This window comes from Tursiops truncatus, chromosome X, assembly GCF_011762595.2.
Source record: "Tursiops truncatus isolate mTurTru1 chromosome X, mTurTru1.mat.Y, whole genome shotgun sequence".
Classification (NCBI taxonomy): Eukaryota; Metazoa; Chordata; class Mammalia; order Artiodactyla; family Delphinidae; genus Tursiops; species Tursiops truncatus.
Window position 1 is genome coordinate 84,180,904 of NC_047055.1, and position 17,383 is coordinate 84,198,286.

Below are 17,383 nucleotides of genomic sequence, written 5' to 3' on the forward strand. Positions count from 1 at the left end.
ACGATGAATTAACAGGAATCCGATGTGCTCTGCCACCAAAATATCTATAAACCAAAAAAGTTACAAAGCTTTACGTCGTGGCTCCACGAGCCACGCAGGACATTGATCCCCAAGATAAGGGAAATTAAAAAGGTGATCCCCAGGATTGCCCAATTCCCCCCAACTTCTTGCCTGGATAGAGTTTACAGGCTGCGGCACAGGGAGGTTGAACACAAACAGAGGTGAATAAGTGAAGGAGACAGAGCTGAGAATTCCAAGAGGCCAGTGTGACTAGAATATTCTGGGGGTAATGGAGGGGAGAGAGCTGCACACTGAGGTAGCCCTGGAGAGCTGCAGAGGTTTCCCATCTGGGTGCAGTGTATGAGAAAAGGGCAGTGGTGGTAGCTGACTTGCATTTTCTGGAGTGAGTAGTTGTGTGGATCGTGGTGCCATTTACTGAGATTGTGAAGATGGGAGTTTTAAAAACAAGAGAGATGGGGGACGTGAGTGTGTGGGGGTGGTGGATATAGCAATACCACAGTGAGACAGACTCACTGTGAGGAGCCCTTGAAACATCCAAGTGGAGATGTCAAGTAGACGAATGAATATATGGATTTGGATCTCAAAGCTGAAGTTCGAACTGGGGTTGTAGATTTGGGAGTTGTAAGCATATTAGCATATATAGTTATAAAGCATCTAGCATATAGAGGGGCTTGTATAAAAATGAATACAATAGAAGTTCTCATCATAAAAAATTGTAACTATGTGTGATGATGGATGTTAACTGGACTTATTGTGGTGATCATTTCACAGTATATACAAATAATGAATCATGATGTTGTACACCCGAAACTAATATAATGTTATATGTCAATTATATCTCAATAAAGAAAAAGAAAAAATAAGAATAAAAAATAAAATAAAGCGAATATAAAAGTCCACTATGGATTTTGTAAAAAAAGCACAGTTTCAAAATGAGATGGGAACATAGCATTTTCTATTAGCACAGGAAGGGCTGAGAGACACAAGCAGCTGACAGGGAAGGTTGCTATGCAACAGCTGAGGAAAGCCATCCAGACAGGCAGAATTGATGTTGGTCACTGGAGAGTAAAAGCTCTGGTCCTAGCAATAGCTTCCATTCAGACACAGGGGTGGACAGCCTGGAGAGGCTGATATAAAAACGAATATAAAAGTCCACTATGTTTTTTTGTAAAAAAAAATAGAAGTGCAATTTGAGGTGGGAACATAGCATTTTCTCCAGTCATTCTGGAAGCGCAGCAGCATGTGTGTCCTTAGGTAGGACCCCAGTAAGTTCTCCTTTTGCTTCACATTTTGCATATTGAGAAACCGGGCTCAGAGATGTCCAGTGACCCAAGCGGGCTTTCACACAGCTAGCGACAGACTGGTCCAACACTCCGTCCCTGGAATTCGGAAGTCCAGCCCAGCTTCTATCCACAAGATCACAGCTGCCCCAGGCCCCAGCCATGGAAGGAACCAGGCGAAACATTTACTCTGAATCAGGGCTTGCCATGGCTCAGACACACAAGTGCCTGATTGTCCTGGCCGCTCCAGTGGGCACCAGGAAGGCCTCAGGCAGCGTGTTTGTGCCACTCACAGCGAAGAGGCCTGACAGTCGGAGCAGGGAGTGGACCCCAAGGAGCAATTCTCACACCTGGATGGACCCACATAGAGCAGGCAAGGGGTGGGCCTGGGGCTCCTACCTGTTCCCCCTGGAATGCAGAGCGTGAGCTTAGGTCTCAGAGAACAGAAACCTGGCTTGTTGGGACAGATGTTGACAGGGCAGGAGAGGTGGGGTGGATCTGCTGCTCAAACTGAAGAAGGGAGGGTGCCTCAGTCCCCGGGGCCAGTGCCAGTGGAACATGGATTTTTGGAGTCAGCGAGACCCCGGCCCAAATTCTGCATTTTCAACCTGCTGGCTCTGTGGCCTTGTCTAGGTTGTGCGATGTGTCCGTCTGTGCCTCAGCTTCCTGATCTGTAAAATGGGGATGCTGACATCCACCTCCCAGGGCTGCTGTGAGAGGAAGATAATGCCCAGCACAGCTCAGGCTGTGACACACAAGCTGCATGAAGAGTGGCTGGGGAAGCAGATGTTCCCAGTGTGTCTGGGGGCCCTAGAGGTGGATAGTAGAGGGGAACGCAAAGGGAACTGGTGTCCTCTCGCCATTTCCATTTCTCTTGTTGCAGTTGCAGACTGGGCTAGAGACCTCTGTATTGGTGACCTAGGGGTCACGCTGGGGAAGCAGGGCTCAGTGTATTCCAGACCACACTGGAGGAGCTTAGAGGCAAGGGGGAGGGCAGGGCTGAGAAGCATTGTGCAAAAGTGGGGGGACTGAGGGTATATGATGGATGGGTTGGAACCGCAGTACAGGGTGTGAGTGCCCGCGCCTGCGGTCGGGGGCGCGGAGGCGGAGGTGGGGAACGGTGAGGGGAATCTGGCGGGAAGGAGAAAACGCCCCCCTACCCCGCCCACCCACTGGCGGAATCGCATGCGCACAGGGGACCTGGTGGGAAAGGCTTTTGTTGGGAAAGCGGGCCGGCTGGAGGGGTCCGCGCATGCGCAGGCTGCCCAGCCGCGCGGCGGGGAGGGGGGGCGTTGCGCGGAGAAAAGGGGCGGGGTGGTGGGAGCTGCTGTGCTGGCAGCAGTAGGCGAGGGCGCGGCTGCGGGGTTCCTGGTGCTGAGGACGGACGCCATTGGAGCCCCAGGGAAGGTAAGGATCCAGCCCCAGACAGGACCGGGAGAGAGCGAGTGGAACGAGGGTACGCTGTGCCCTCCCCATCCCCAATCCCCCGCCCCCGGATCTGAACAAAGCCCAAGCACGCAGAACCTGAACCCCCTTAGACCCGCGGTCTAGATAGGAGCCTCCCCCCTCCACCGCCATCAGACGCAGGCTCCCCGATCCGAGCCCTACTTACACCGGAGCCCACCATCCGAACCCCTTTAACAGACCCGTGTGCTCCGTGCTGAGCTTCCTTAGAGCGGAGGCCCCACCTCCACCCCAAACACTCTGAGATCAATCCAGTGGAACTGAACGTTTTGCCCCCTTCCTGGAGTTGCAGTCCTGGCCTCTGAGACCTCCAGCGCTCCAGTTCGAGCCTCACCTAGCCCGAAGACCCCCACCCCATACACCTTGAGCGCTCCTGTATGAGCCCAACCTAGACCTGAATCAGCTGAATCCCCCCACCGGCACTTAGAGGGTCCCTGGGATTCATTTTCCCAGAGCTTCCAGCGGTCCCCGTTTGTCTCAGCCCTCTCATGTCATTCTCCTCCCCACCGTCCTGGCCCCCTGCTCCAGGCATTAAATTCAGGCGCTTTATTTCTCCCTCTCTCAACGCATCTCCTATGGGACTCTTTGGACTCAGGCCCGCCAGTGCACCCCTTGTTCAAATCCGGCCGCTGGGCCGGGGAGCCTGCCTGTCCTAAACTCCCCTTTCAGTGTAGGGACTCCTCCGACCTCCTCTATCCTTCTCTTAGGGCTCTGTCTCTGAGGGAATCTACCCCATCAGCCTTCACTCCCCCACCCACCCCGACCTTATACTGCCTGGTAACCTGATGATTGCAGCTCCCCACTTCCTGAGAGATCCGGCCTCCTGCTGGGTCCTGCCCCCCTCCCCCTGAAGAGGCCTCCCCGTCCCTCTCAGGCTGAGCTCTCTTCTCCTTGGGACCCCCAGCATGGCTGAGGGAAGCTACCACAAAGAATCTGAAGGGTACAACGTTGAAGACATGGACGAGGGTAGTGATGAAGTCGGGGAGGAAGACATGGTTGAAGGCAACGACTATGAAGAATTTGGTGCTTTTGGAGGCTACGGAGCCCTCACCAGCTTTGACATCCGTATCCTCAGAGCCTTTGGGAGCTTGGGTCCAGGCTTTCGCATCTTAGCGGTGAGGCCCCTTGTCGGCCACCTGCTAGCCCTGGGCCTTCCCTCCTGCGACGTCAGGGAGGATGGGAGGAGGGGGTGGGTGAAGGCTGGAGTTGAATGGGGAAGGACTGCCCAGCTTCACCAAACCTTCCCTCTCCTGCTGGGAGAAGGGGGATTTGGGAGGGTCTGGGGGCTGGTCGGGGGCTGGCCAGCACAGGGCGAGTGTGTACAGCTGTCTGCCTTGCCCTCCCCTCCCTGGTCTTGCAGAATGAGCCCTGGGAACTTGAAAACCCTATGCTGGCCAGGACTCTGCTGGAGGCATTTCGGATGGATCCAGAAACACTTGCCAACGAGCCGGCTGCCCGTGCTGCCAACGTAGCCCGGGCCGCCTCCTCTAACCAAGCTGCTCGGGCCGCTGCTGCTGCTGCCCGTGCCACCTACCATCAGGTGGTCGCTAACCACTCAGTGGCCACAGACCAGGGCTCAGGAGGCGATACCCAGCCCATGACATCCGCTGCCGAGGCTCAGGCAGCCACCCTTGAGACAAGCCTTGCTTCTCCGCACAGCTCCCAGATGCTAGTCAAGAGCGAGATGGCCACCCCCGGGGCTCCAGCAAGGTCCACGCAGCCCCAGACATCCTCCCGGGCCCAGGAGGCTGCTGCCGAGGGCCCTAGTACGGCCTGTGCTTTCTCCCAGGCCCCACGTGCCAGTGAGATGGATGCCACCCGGCCCAAAACAGCCTTCCTGGGTCAGAACGATGTCTTTGATTTCACCCAGCCGGCAGGTGTCAGTGGCATGGCCTTCCCACGCCCCAAGAGACCTGCCCCGGCCCAAGAGGCTGCCACAGAGGGCCCCAGTGCTGCCTCCGGGGGGCCCCAGGCAGCCTCTGCCGGGGAGGGGGCAGCCACCCGGCCAAAGACGACCAAGTCTGGGAAGGCTCTCGCCAAGACTCGGTGGGTGGAGCCTCAGAATGTTGTGGCAGCAGCTGCTGCCAAGGCCAAGATGGCCACGAGCATCCCTGAGCCTGAGGGTGCAGCTGCCACCTCTCAGCAGAGTGCGGAGCCCTGGACCAGGATGGGAGGCAAGAGGACAAAGAAGGTGAGACCTCCCTGCTGTCTCCAACCCCCCTTGCTCCCCTGCTTTCTGGGCCCTCTCCTCTCTGCCTCCTCCTCTCCCTCCCCGCATCCCCTCCCTTCCCCTCCCCTCTCCTTCCCTCTCCTTCCCTCCCCTCTTCTCTCAGCTTGTGCATGTTTCTCCAAGACAGGTTAACCAGCATGTTTTTACTCCACGTAGTCCCTACCCTCAGGCCTGGAGGGAGAAGCGGTTGGCTCAGTGCCTGGCACTTAGTAAGCACTCGGCACGTGTCATCCGCTGTTCCTACCACCCTTATCTCCAAGTACCTGCTCTGGTTAAGATGTGTGCCAGGTGCTTTTGCACGGGTAGCCTGGTAGCCCTGAGTCTCTCCTCTGTCTAATGGTACAGTCCAAGCACCTGGATGACGAATATGAGAGCAGCGAGGAGGAGAGAGAGCCTCCTGCGGTCCCACCGACCTGGAGGGCATCGCAGCCCCCACTGACAACTGTGCGGCCTCAGATGGCCCCTCGGCCCCCCATGGCCCTGAGGTCCCAGGTACCCTCAAGGCACGTACTGTGCTTGCCACCCCGCAATGTGACCCTTCTGCAAGAGAGGGTAAGAAGCCTGCCCTTCCCCCATCTCGCTCCTCTCCTCCCTTGCGGGCCTGTTCTTTGAGGTCGCCCACGCCTTGGTCTACCCGTGTGCTCCCTCCTTCTCCAGGCAAACAAGTTGGTGAAATATCTGATGATTAAAGACTACAAGAAGATCCCCATCAAGCGCTCAGGTGGGCAACCTGTGCCCCCTCCCTGAGCTCTGCCCTTCCCCCCTCCCACAACCCTGCCCTGTGGGCCTCCCATCAGATGCCCACACACACACATCAGTCCTGGCTGATGGCTCCATTTGCACGGTGTGGGGTCCTGAGTGTGCTCCCTTCAGCAGGGCTGACAGAAAAGCTGCAGCTCTGTGGCCCCTGCTCAGCCTCGGTGCTTTGCCCACCCCTCCCCTCCTGCAGACATGCTGAAGGATGTCATCCGAGAATACGATGAACATTTCCCTGAGATCATTGAACGAGCAACGTACACTCTGGAAAAGGTGGGTGCGGGGCCGGGGGCAGCTCTGTGGAGCAGGGGCCACAGGGAACCCTTGCCCCCTGCATCCCCTCGAGGCCCAAGGGCAGGACTATGTGCTCTGGAAGGAAGCCCTCCCTGGCCTCTCCACCTGGGAGCTTCGTCTGCCTGCCTCCTTCCCTCCTTCTTGCCGTTCGTGCTCTCTGAGTGTCTGTGGTCTCCTGAGGTGGATCCCATTGTCTCAGCCAGTGTCAGTGCTCCCACAGGGTACTTCCTCTGCGGCCTCTCTTCTTCCTCCTCCCCCAGGGCTTGGGGCTCCCCGCCAAGGAAAAGCTCTAACGGGGAATTGAGTGACTGCCTGCAGGACACCCAACATGGATGTTTGATCTCACATTCTGTTTTCTCCCCCATGTAGAAGTTTGGGATCCACCTGAAGGAAATCGACAAGGAAGAACACCTCTACATTCTTGTCTGCACACGGGATTCGTCAGCCCGCCTCCTGGGAAAGTGAGAGAGCACAGGAGGGTGGTGGCCTTCCTTGGTGGTGCCTCCCCGCTCCTCTCAGAGAAACGGGAAAGTGGGGTTGGGGGGCCTAGCACGGCTCCCACCCAGAGTTAGCGGTGCTGAGCAGTTAAGGGCTGGCAGGGGCAGTAGCCTGGGCCGAGGATTTGCTGCTCTCTGGGTTTCGCCCCTGCCCACCCTTCCCCACCCTTCCCCACCCCCATCTTCCTAGGAAAGCAAGCTCCTTGGTTGCCTCTCCCTGCTAAGGTCCTGGCCAGGGCTTGGCAGAGTGGGCCTCGGGAGGGGGACGGGGGTGTGGGGGTGCTCTCCAGTGGAGTTGTGCTCCCGACGCAATGCGCAAAGGGCAGGGAAGGTCTGGATGTGCCTCTGGACACAGGGTTGCCAACCGTTTGCTCCCTGCCTAACCCCATCCTCGGCAGAGCCCTGGGAGGAGGTGTTAGCATCCCCATTTGATGGATGAAGGGACTCAGTCTCAGGCCGAGGAATGAATTGTCTGGACCAGGTAGCGCAAGCCATACAGAGTAGGAGGAGCTGCCCTGTAGCCCAGCAATCTGGGAGAGGCTAGTTGAGTGAGCCGGCTGTGGTCCCCCCGGGAAAATGGCTGCTGGACAGGATCCCTCTTTCTACACCTTCAGGACCAAGGACACTCCCAGACTGAGTCTCCTCTTGGTGATTCTGGGCGTCATCTTCATGAACGGCAACCGTGCCAGCGAGGGTGAGTGGCTGGACCTGCAGCTGGGGGGTTGCCCGCCGTCTCACCTCCGTGTGCTAAACTCTTGTACCTCATCTCCCCTCGCAGCTGTCCTCTGGGAGGCACTACGCAAGATGGGACTGCGCCCCGGGTATGATTGGGGTCTCTCGGCTCCCACTCCTCAGTGTGTCTGTCCTTGGGCACAAGAGGCCCCGGGATTGCAGTGGCCTAGTGGTCTCTGCGGGGCGTGGCGTCCTGGACTAGGTAGAGCGCAAAGGGTCCCACCAGGGTGCGTGGGGAAACGGTCCTGAGCACTGAGCACCCCCTCTGCTCCGTGTGCCTTCTCTGTTCCCAGATGAGAACTAAGAGAAACCATCGGACCTGGGGGCTCCGTCAAACCCCTCCCTGGGGCGTCGCTGACAAGTGGCCGTCTGGCCTCTGCTGCCGGCCCAGGCATCCATGGGGACACCCCACAGGCTGGGAAGCTCTCAGTCCTGCTGGGAGTGCTCCCGCCCACCCCGGGCACTGCCACTGTCTCTAGTCATGCATTCCTTTCCTTGCACTCAGGGTGAGGCACCCATTCCTGGGCGATCTGAGGAAACTCATTACAGAGGACTTTGTGAAGCAGAAGTGAGTATCGACTGAGTTCACTTTGCCTCCCACCCAGGCCTTCCTCGTGTGCTGCTCTGGCTGAGGAAGCCATTCCCCAGCCCATGTCTTAACACCAGAGGGATGGGTGTCTGGTGTGAGTGTGGGGTGGGGGGGAATGTGAGTGTTGGGGGGAGGGCAATTCCAGGGAGGCTTGGGGAAAGGGAGCACATGCTGACTGCGAGCACCAGGTGGGGTGGTACAGTCCCCATCTCGTTCAGCACCTGCCCTCTAGGCAGTGTCCCCGGCTTTACATCTCAGGAGCCTGGGGCTCAGAGAGTGGAAGCCTGACATGGCTCCGGCTGGGATAAGGCCCATTTGGGCCTGGAGTCCAGCCCCGCTGACCTTCTAGCCCAGGCCCACCCCATCCTCGGTGCTTGGAGGTCTTGTGTGCCCTCACACAGGCCCGTATGCATGTCCACCACCCCCACCCCCGCCCCCTGCACCACACACACACACACACACACACACACACACACACACACACACACACACAGATGGTCGAGAGTATGCATGGAGTCCACTGCTCTTGGTTGACTGTTTCTTCCTGTACAGTCATTTTCTAGGGTGGACTGTCCCAGGGTTCAGCCAGGCCACGGACGAGCCCCATGGTGGGGTGTGCTCAGAGCAGGGGGCCTGAAGAAATGGCTCCTCTGTTTACAACACACCCAACAGGAACCTGGGTTATTGTGACAAGGGGCACAAAACTCGTGGCCTTCCTATGAACAAATACCCTACACGTGCCCCCTGCACCTCCACGTGGCTGCTGGGCAGGACCAGTGGCCTAAGGGTGTGAGCACCTCAGTTTTGGAGGCAGAAACCCCTGGGAGTGAGCGTGGGAGCGAGGCAAGGGCTGCGGGGCCAGGGCAGGCCTCCTGCGGCAGCCAAGCTGCAGCCTCGGGGCTGGGAAGGGGCCACCTGGGAGCCACTGGTGCAGCAACAGGTCTGCCTGGCTGGAAGCAGAAGTTTATTTTCCTCTCTCACGCAGGTACCTGGAATACAAGAAGATCCCCAATAGCAGCCCCCCCGAGTATGAGTTCCTCTGGGGCCTGCGCGCCCGCCACGAGACCAGCAAGATGAGGGTGCTGAGATTCATCGCCCAGGTAAGGCAGAGCCTCTGTTCTGGCTGGAGTTTCCCATACCTCGTTGGTTCGCTGAGGCCCAGAAAGGTTCCTAAGTCACTGACACAAGTTCACAGACGTAGTGAGTGGGTGGGGCGAAATCCCAGGTCTGGCACAAAATAATGGGAGCCCGATTCCAGTCGTGCGGGTTTCTATCATGATTTTGCAAAGCGCTCAGGAGGGCGTATGGCAGGAAGCAGGTGCTGAGCGAGGTGGGGTAGCTGTTCCGACGGCTGCTGTTCTTCCACCGCAGTATCAGAACCGAGACCCCCGGGAATGGAGGGCTCATTTCTTGGAGGCTGTGGATGATGCTTTCAAGACGATGGATGTGGATATGGCTGAGGAACATGCCAGGGCCCAGATGAGGGCCCAGATGAACATCGGGGAGGAAGCTCTGATTGGACGGTGGAGCTGGGACGACATACAGGTCGAGCTCCTGACCTGGGATGAGGATGGAGATTTTGGCGACGCCTGGTCCAGGATCCCCTTCGCTTTCTGGGCCAGATACCATCAGTACATTCTGAATAGCAACCGTGCCAACAGGAGAGGCAGCTGGAGGGCTGGCGTCAGCAGTGGCACCAATGGTGCGGCCAGCACCAGCATGCTCGATGGCCCCAGCACCAGCTCCACCATCCGGACCAGAAACGCCGCCAGAACCAGTGCCAGCTTCTTCTCCTGGATTCAGTAAGATTGGAGGTCATTAGATGAGACTCTGAAGGATGGGGTGTGGAGGGACTGGGAGGAGTCAGGGGAAGGCCTGGGGTGTCATGGGGGAACGAAGAGAGCCTGACGGGACGCTCAGTTTGTTCTTCCTATCCCTGACGGTTCACCTGTATTGACCCTTGTGTTCTGGCCTTTGTGTCTCCCGGTTCCAGGCAGCGCTGAGGAGCTGCAGCAGCCCCCTGCCGAGCCAGAGTGCCTCCTCTGCCCCCCGCCCCCCGACAGAGCACTCTAGGCAGCTACTCCCCGTCCATGGAAGATGGCATGCCAGATGACGCGCTCTCTGCCCTTCCTGCTTTCCTGTGTGCTTTTTGTCGTGCTGTCGTGTTTTGGGTATCAGTATTGCATTAAAGTTGCAAAATCAGTCGGACGTCTTCTCCTTTTCCTGGGCAGGTGTGGCTCTGAGTGGCCGGTGGTCAGGCCCTCCGGGACAGGCGGGGGCCGCCTCCCCCTAAAAGGCAGACGGGTGTGGCTGGGTCAGGCACTGGGAGGCGCAGAGATGCCAGCTGAGTGTGGAGGCCAAGAGTTTCCAGGGGCTCCGGTCCATACAGTTTCATGATTTCTTACACTGTGTGGCCCCGGTTAAATGCCAGTGGGGATCCTCAGGAGAAGGGGTGGGGTGGAGGGCCGTGAGCCGGTGCCACCGTCCCTCCCACCAAGGGACGGGATCCACAGACATCCCCTAGGACCCACCTCTGCCCCATCTCTGGAGGCGCTGTCCTGGAATCCTTCCCTCATCATCCATACCATTTCAGGACCTCCTCCCTCAGACCGAGTCTTAAGGACAATGAGGTAGGCCTCACAGTGACACTCTCACCCCTCCAGCAGGTAGAAGGAGGAGCCATTACTGCCACAAGAGCCGATTCAGTGAAAGAAAGCTGTAGGCAGACCTGGACAGCCCATTGCCTGTGACCATGATCCGAGGCCCTTTGGGAGGCTCCGGGGCTCTTCTCCATGGAAGCAGGGCTCTCCCGGCGAGGCCAAGGCCAGCCTAGGTCTCTGTGTCTTCAAGGGCTGCGTGATCCCTGCGGGGGCGGAGGCTAGAACTTTCATTCCCCAGGTGCACGACAGTGAGGGCAGAGACACTTTGGAACCCTGGGAAGGACTCCGTAGCAGGAAGGGGCCGTCTCGGGCTTTTCTGGGTCCCCCAGTGACGTCCACAGCTTGGAGAACAAGGCTCCAGGTTAAGAGGAAGGAGAGAGTAGTGTAAGGACCCCAGCCCGCCCAGCCCCCCCCACCCCCCGCTTGCCTCTTTGCCCCAAGAAGTGGTCCCGCTCCCTCAGCCAGACCTGGATCCTGACCCAGACCCAGCTACATCATTTGCCAGAGCCAGTGGAAGACAGAAACTCTGGTCACCTGGCTCAAAATGTATTAACGATCGCAAGAGAGCAGCAGCAGAGCACTGCACCCCTAGTGCAGACCTGCTGAGGGACGGCCCGGGCCGCACCCCCAGGAAGCAGGCTCTGTATGGACCCCCGTCCCCTAAAGACAGGCTTCACGCGGGTTTCTGCCTTATTTGTTGCTGCTTTGATTTCTGCCTCCCTGGCTGTGGGCTTGATGCCTGGCCTTGTGGACACTCTGTGATTCCGACAGAGATTCAGGCCCCTTCCAGGTGCAGGTTTCCCGGTCGACGGCCCGGGATTTGGGAACCCAGCCCTGGCATGATGAATGACACCGGAATGTTTCTGGTTCCCTTGCCCTGGGACCTCCCAGGACCCTGCTGTGCACGAAGTACGCACCTGCCTTGTCATGGACAAGGGTGGGGCACTCGCCACAAGCCACAGGGATGAGCTGGAGCACTGTGTTCAGAGGACACCTGAGATAAGGCAGCTCATCTAGAAAGGAGGAGAGAGCAGCCCTCAGAGACAGGGTGCTGGGGAAGGTACCACCTCCCCAGGCCTCCAGGCTTGCAGCACTCTCCCCTTCCACCCCCTTCCCCATGGTTGTCTTCACCTGGGCCCTGCTCCCCCACACTCTGCAGGGAGCAGTGCTGAGAGCAGGGTGGGGAGGGAGGAAGGAGGGCACTGGGGATCGCAGAAAGACACAGGGTCCCCCAGAAACCTGCACCTGGAAGGGGCCTGAATCTCTGAGGATGGTCACCTCGAAGGCGGCCGACCTCCTCACCCACGGGGCAAACATGAGACCAAGGCAGGCCTCCCTCCCGGCCCCAACCTCAGCCCTTCCACGGGCTCCCCCACCACAAAGGCCCACAACAGGTCTCAGCAACTGTTTTCTGAGGCCCTACTATGCGCCAGGGCCGTGGCTGAGGTGTGCGTGCACCTTGGCAGCTCCCGCAGCTTTCTCCCCAGCCCAGGCCTGTGCCCTCTGACTCCTGGGACACTTGTTGATGGACAAGCACTCACCGATTCACTTGTTTCCAGTTACTGACGATTATGTATAAAGTCGTTCTGAATATTTGCATGCCACTACTCGTATGGCCTTGACGTCATTCACCAGACAGCCCTGATGGGAGGTGATGATCAGGCCCATTCCATGGATGAGGACACTGAGGCTCGGAGAGGGAGGACACTTGCCCCACGTCCCACAGCCAGGAAGGGGGCAGTGCTGGGACTCGAGCCCAGGACGCTTTGAGGCCAAATGTGTGCTCTTCCCACTGCAGTCTGCTGCCACTGCCTTCGAGGGACTCACAGTGTCGTGGGGTGACACCCCCAACTCTCACCCCTCTCTGCAGACACCCACCCTCCTGACCACCCGGGCAACCCATACAGCTCCCCATCTCCCTTCACTGAACCAGCACCCCACCCTTCACGGCCTCCCTGCCCCTGAGGTTCATCGTGGGCTTTTAAGGCCTGCCACTGCCCACCCAGCCTCCTGACACATCCTCACTCCTGTGTCCTGGAGAGGCCAACGCTTCAGCGTCCTCATCAGAAATGGACTCGCACACCTGAGGGTGACACAACAGTCCCTTTCCAGGCCAGCTGCTCTAGTATGGGGTTCAGCAAATACATGCAATATATTTTGAAACGGGTGACCTACCCACGGGTTACAAAGTTCAAGAAGTGAAATGGGGTGCGCACACCCAATGACCACATGAAAGAAGAAAACTATGAAGACTGGATACTAAGAGTTGATGATGAGGGTGTGAAGCAAATGAACTCCCCTACACTGTCCATAGAAGTCTTCATTTGCAGGAGGCCTCCGGAAAACAGGAGGGATTAGAGCATGTGGCTACTTCAGGCAGCCTGGACAGAGGAGGCATCAGAGATCAGGTCTAGGCGAAAGTGAGCCTTCTGAAAGCAGGGAGGGAAGACGTGGGAAGATGTAGCTTCACTATGAGCGGCGCACTGCTTTTAGCCAGGAATCTGAGAGAGCTGAAAGCCAGATAATCATGGGCCTTTCGGGAAGGCAGCAGCTACAAATTATCTTTAAGCTTGTCTCTGAAGCTCTCTAGGACACTGAGGGGTCCCAGCACCCAGAATCAGGACACAGAGGATGAGCCCTGGGGTCAGGCCACCCTCACAAATCTCCTCCTCTTGCTTCCTTTCCCAACACGGTGGGGGGGGGGGGCGTGGGGGGAAGGGCCCCAGGCACAAGGTTCGGAGGCAGGAGGGACAAGGGCAAGGGCAAGAATCAATGCAGAAGGGCGTTCCCGATGTCCAACCTCAGCTGTAGTTTCACATACTTGTCAGAAGCATGCTTTGTCCTTCTGTGTGTGGGCGGGTTTCGGAGGCCTGCAGAGGCTGGCGAGACTCCCCTGCTTGCTGCCCACAAGGAGAACACTGCAATGACTGCTAAAGCCTTGAATATTTTCCTTATCAGAGGTCCACGTTTTGGGTGTTCGCTCATTTGCAAACTGAGCTCCTCCAAATGAAACTAATAGTCAAGGTTTCTCTTTATCAGTTGTACTGGGGTTTCACTGGCCACCAAAAATGTATCCATTTAAGTGTACAGTTCCATGGACTTTGACAAATGCTACCATCCATGTAACCACCACCTCAGTCAAGAAAGAGAACATTTCCCATCACCTAATAAAGTTCCCTTGTGCCCCATCCCAGTGAATCCCTACCATCCACATCCAGCCTTAGGCAACCACTGATCTCCTCTCTATATTGCTTACAGGTTAGAATGCTGTTTACGAGAGCCTGTTATACACATAAATATGCAATATGTAACCTTTTGTGTCTGCCTTTTTTTCCCTCTGCTTCAGTGCTTTGGAAATTCATCCATGCTGTGGCACAAATCAGTAGACTAAATTAAAATTGTTCCAATTCGCAAGCTGATTGTCTCTGTTGAAATCACACAAATACACCAAAATCTCCTAGAACTGGTAGGTGAATTTACCCAGAGTGCGAGATACAAGATTACAGCACAAAATCAATCATATTTCTAGATACTAGTAAAACAGCGTTGGGAGAAATGAAACTTAAGAGAGGAACACCACGTACCACTCACAAATGAGGGCGATTCTTAGTTGTGAATCTAACAAATGACACATAGTATTTGCATTCTGTAAACTGCAAAACACTGAGGAAAGAAATAAAAGAAGACCTAAATAAACGGAAGAACATACCACGATCATGGATTGGAATATTGACCGTAGTAAAGATGTCAGTTCCCCCTAAATTTATCTATAGGTTTAATGCAATTCCAATAAAAATCCCAGCAGCACGTTTTCATTTTGTAGGTATAAACAAGCTGATTCTAAAGCCTGTACAAAAAGTAAAGGAAACTAAAATAGCCAAAACAACTGTGACAAGAAGCATAAAATTGGAGTCACATTATCTCATTTAAAACTTATAAAACTACAGTAAACAAAAGTCAGTGTGACGATGGTGAAGCAACAGACACACAATTAAATAAATTGGAGGGAAGATTCCAGAACTAGTTTCACAAAATATGGCCAATTCGTTCTGGACCAAGGTGCAAAAGCAATTGAATGAAGAAAGGATTGGCTTTTCAGCATATGTGTGGGAGCAACTGGACGTCCATCTAAAAGAAAAAGAACCTCACACCGTATCCTAAAACCCACTAAAAATGAATCTTAGATATAAACCAGGAACATGAAACTGTAAAACTTTTAGAAGGAAATAACACAAAATCTTCAACCTGGAGTTTGGCAAGGATGTTTCAGGTATGACACCCAAAAACTCTTTTCCTCTGTGAAAGGCATTGTTAAGGGTTTGAAAAAACAAATCCCAGGCTGGGAGAATGTATTTAAAAATTACATATCCAACAAAGGTCTTGTATCCAGGATATATAAAGAACTGTCAAAACTCAACGGAAAGAAAATAGTGGAATAAATATCTGAAGAGGCAACTTCAATAAAAAGAATATATAGGTGGCAACTGAGCACATGAACAGATGTTCAACTTCCCTAGCTCTCAGGCAAATGCAAATTAAAACTAAGGTGAAATACCTGTCTTCCTATTTAAAAATGCTAAAACGTAACAAAACCCAAAACAAAACAAGAAAGAAAGAAGCAAGCAAAGAAACAAACCAAGGAAAAAACACCTGACAATACCAAAGGATGTTAAGGATGGGCAGCAACTGGATTTACCACAGGTTACTGATGGGAATGCAGAGTGGCACAGCCACTATGGAAAGAGTTTTACTGCTTCTCATGAAGTTAAACTTACACTTAGCCACGTGACCAACAACTTCACCCCTGAAGTATTTCCCCTAGAGCAGGTTAAACGTGAGTTCACACAAAAACCTGTACACGAGCGTTTATTACAACAGATCTGTTCATAATCAACAAAACCATGCAACAACCCAAATGTCCTTCAACAAAGTGCATTATTCCCATACAATTGAATACTATTCAGTGGTAGAAAGGAACGAACTACTGATACAGTCAACAACGTGAATGAAACTCAGTAACATTATGCTTAGTGATAGAAGCCAGTCTCAGGTTACTTTTTAAATGGCTCCATTTGTAGCATGGTCTTGAAAAGACAAAACTAGTGTGACTGAGAGCAAATTGGTGGTGCCGTGGTTAGGCATGGAGGTAGAGCATGACTACAAATGGATAGCACTGGGGACTTCTTGGGGGTTGCAGAAATGTTCTGAATACTGATTGTGATGGTGGTTACAAGAAGCTATACAAGTAAGTGTTGAAATTCCTAGAAGGGGATGTCCAGAAGAAGTCTATGTCACTGAACATTAATTTAAAAATAAAATAAAATAAATAATGACGCAATAGCCTTTTTCAGTCAAACAAACAAACAAAAAGTATTAGAATTGTCCACCAGTGGCCTGTACAATAGAAAATACTGAATGCATTTCTTTAGGATGAATGAAAACCATGCCAAATTTATGCCCAGATCAACACAAAGGAACATATACCTATAGAAATGGTTAAATATGTGGAGGGGGGGAGGGGAAGGGTTTCTAGAAGATTCCTTTCTTTAAGAGTTAACTGAATGTTTTCAAGACAAATAACAATGCATTATCGGGGATATAATATATGTATAAATAAACTGTATGGAAACAAAAGCAAATAAATGGGATTATAAAAATAAAGGCATACATGTGTGTAAGGAATCTTATTCTTTGAAGATGAAATGCCCGAAGTGAGAGAGTGGCATGGACTTATATATACTACCAAATGTAAAATAGATAGCTAGTGGGAAGCAGCCACATAGCCCAGGGAGATCAGCTCGGTGCTTTGTGACCACCTAGAGGGGTGGGATAGGGAGGGTGGGAGGGAGTCGCAAGGAGGAGAAGATATGGGGATATGTGTATATGTATAGCTGATTCACTCTGTTATAAAGCAGAAACTAACACACCATTGTAAAGCAATTATACTCCAATAAAGATGTTTAAATAAATAAATAAATAAATTTAACTATGTATAGTATACTCTTCTACAGGAACCACTTAACTATAAAACAAAAGGAATAAGTAATAAATATGTAGATTAAAATGGAATACTGAAAACTACATCAGCAATACATAAGATGGCAAGGGAATGGGGTGAAAGAAAAAATGAAAAAGCAAATCAAGAAATTAAGGAAAGAAAGGGAGGAAGGAAAGGAAGATGGAAGGAAGGAAGGAAGGAAGGAAGAACTATAGATAGAGAGAAGGAAAGAAAGAAAGAAAGAAAGAAAGAAAGAAAGAAAGAAAGAAAGAAAGAAAGAAAGAAAGAAAGAAAGGAAAGAAAAAAAGAAAAGAAGGAAAGAAAGAAATCTGCTTGAAATAAGATGGTGGATTTAAAGCCAATACTATTTCTACTTAAACTAAATGTAAATATTCTAAACCCTACAAATAAAACACTGAGATTTCTAGATAGAATAGGTGTAGGATTCCATAGTATGGTGTTACATAGGAACTCCCTCTAATATAGAGACAGAGATAGGTTCAATGAAAAAGATATGCCATGTGAAGATGAATTGTAAGAAAAAAGAGAAGGTATAATAACAGATAAGATGGATTTTAGGATCAGTGATAAACAAGCATATTTAATAATGAAAAAAATGGACTAATTACTCAGGAAAGCACAACAGTTCTCAATGCACTGGATAATTGAAGGTTAAATTACATAGAGGGGGCTTCCCTGGTGGAGCAGTGGTTGAGAGTCCGCCTGCCAATGCAGGGGACACGGGTTCGTGCCCCGGTCCGGGAGGATCCCACATGCCGCGGAGTGGCTGGGCCCGTGAGCCATGGCAGCTGAGCCTGCGGGTCTGGAGCCTGTGCTCCGCAACAGGAGAGGCCACAACAGT

The 17,383-nt window shown here is 53.4% G+C and overlaps 1 protein-coding gene and 1 non-coding gene across 5 annotated transcripts; both read left to right on the top strand.

The window, feature by feature from the left end:
• The first annotated feature begins 2,613 nt into the window (after nt 1-2,613).
• LOC101339082 (melanoma-associated antigen D4) lies at nt 2,614-10,066 on the top strand. 4 transcript variants are annotated; one of them, XM_033849187.2, is made up of 13 exons: nt 2,614-2,708; nt 3,670-3,880; nt 4,126-4,956; nt 5,341-5,547; nt 5,653-5,716; nt 5,945-6,024; nt 6,415-6,506; nt 7,157-7,236; nt 7,321-7,363; nt 7,780-7,842; nt 8,849-8,963; nt 9,235-9,677; nt 9,857-10,066. In XM_033849187.2, the coding sequence occupies exons 2-12, from the start codon at nt 3,671-3,673 to the stop codon at nt 9,667-9,669; spliced, it is 2,220 nt and encodes a 739-aa protein (XP_033705078.1). In that variant the 5' UTR covers nt 2,614-2,708; nt 3,670; the 3' UTR covers nt 9,670-9,677; nt 9,857-10,066. The 4 variants fall into 4 exon arrangements, with proteins under 4 accessions (XP_033705078.1, XP_033705077.1, XP_073655758.1 ...); XM_033849186.2 differs by having other exon boundaries at nt 9,235-9,665; XM_019945549.3 differs by having other exon boundaries at nt 2,615-2,708; nt 3,640-3,880; nt 9,235-9,665.
• On the top strand, nt 8,474-8,602 carry LOC117310489 (small nucleolar RNA SNORA11). Its single transcript, XR_004524633.1, has one exon. It is a non-coding gene; the product is annotated as a small nucleolar RNA SNORA11 (small nucleolar RNA).
• Nucleotides 10,067-17,383: the final 7,317 nt, after the last annotated feature.

Coding starts and splice junctions, on each gene's coding strand:
- LOC101339082 (XM_033849186.2), top strand. CDS start 3,671: ATGGCTGAGGGAAGCTACCACAAAGAATCTGAAGGGTACAACGTTGAA. Junction 5,548..5,652: donor TGACCCTTCTGCAAGAGAGG/GTAAGAAGCCTG, acceptor CTCCTTCTCCAG/GCAAACAAGTTGGTGAAATA. Junction 5,717..5,944: donor GATCCCCATCAAGCGCTCAG/GTGGGCAACCTG, acceptor CCCCTCCTGCAG/ACATGCTGAAGGATGTCATC.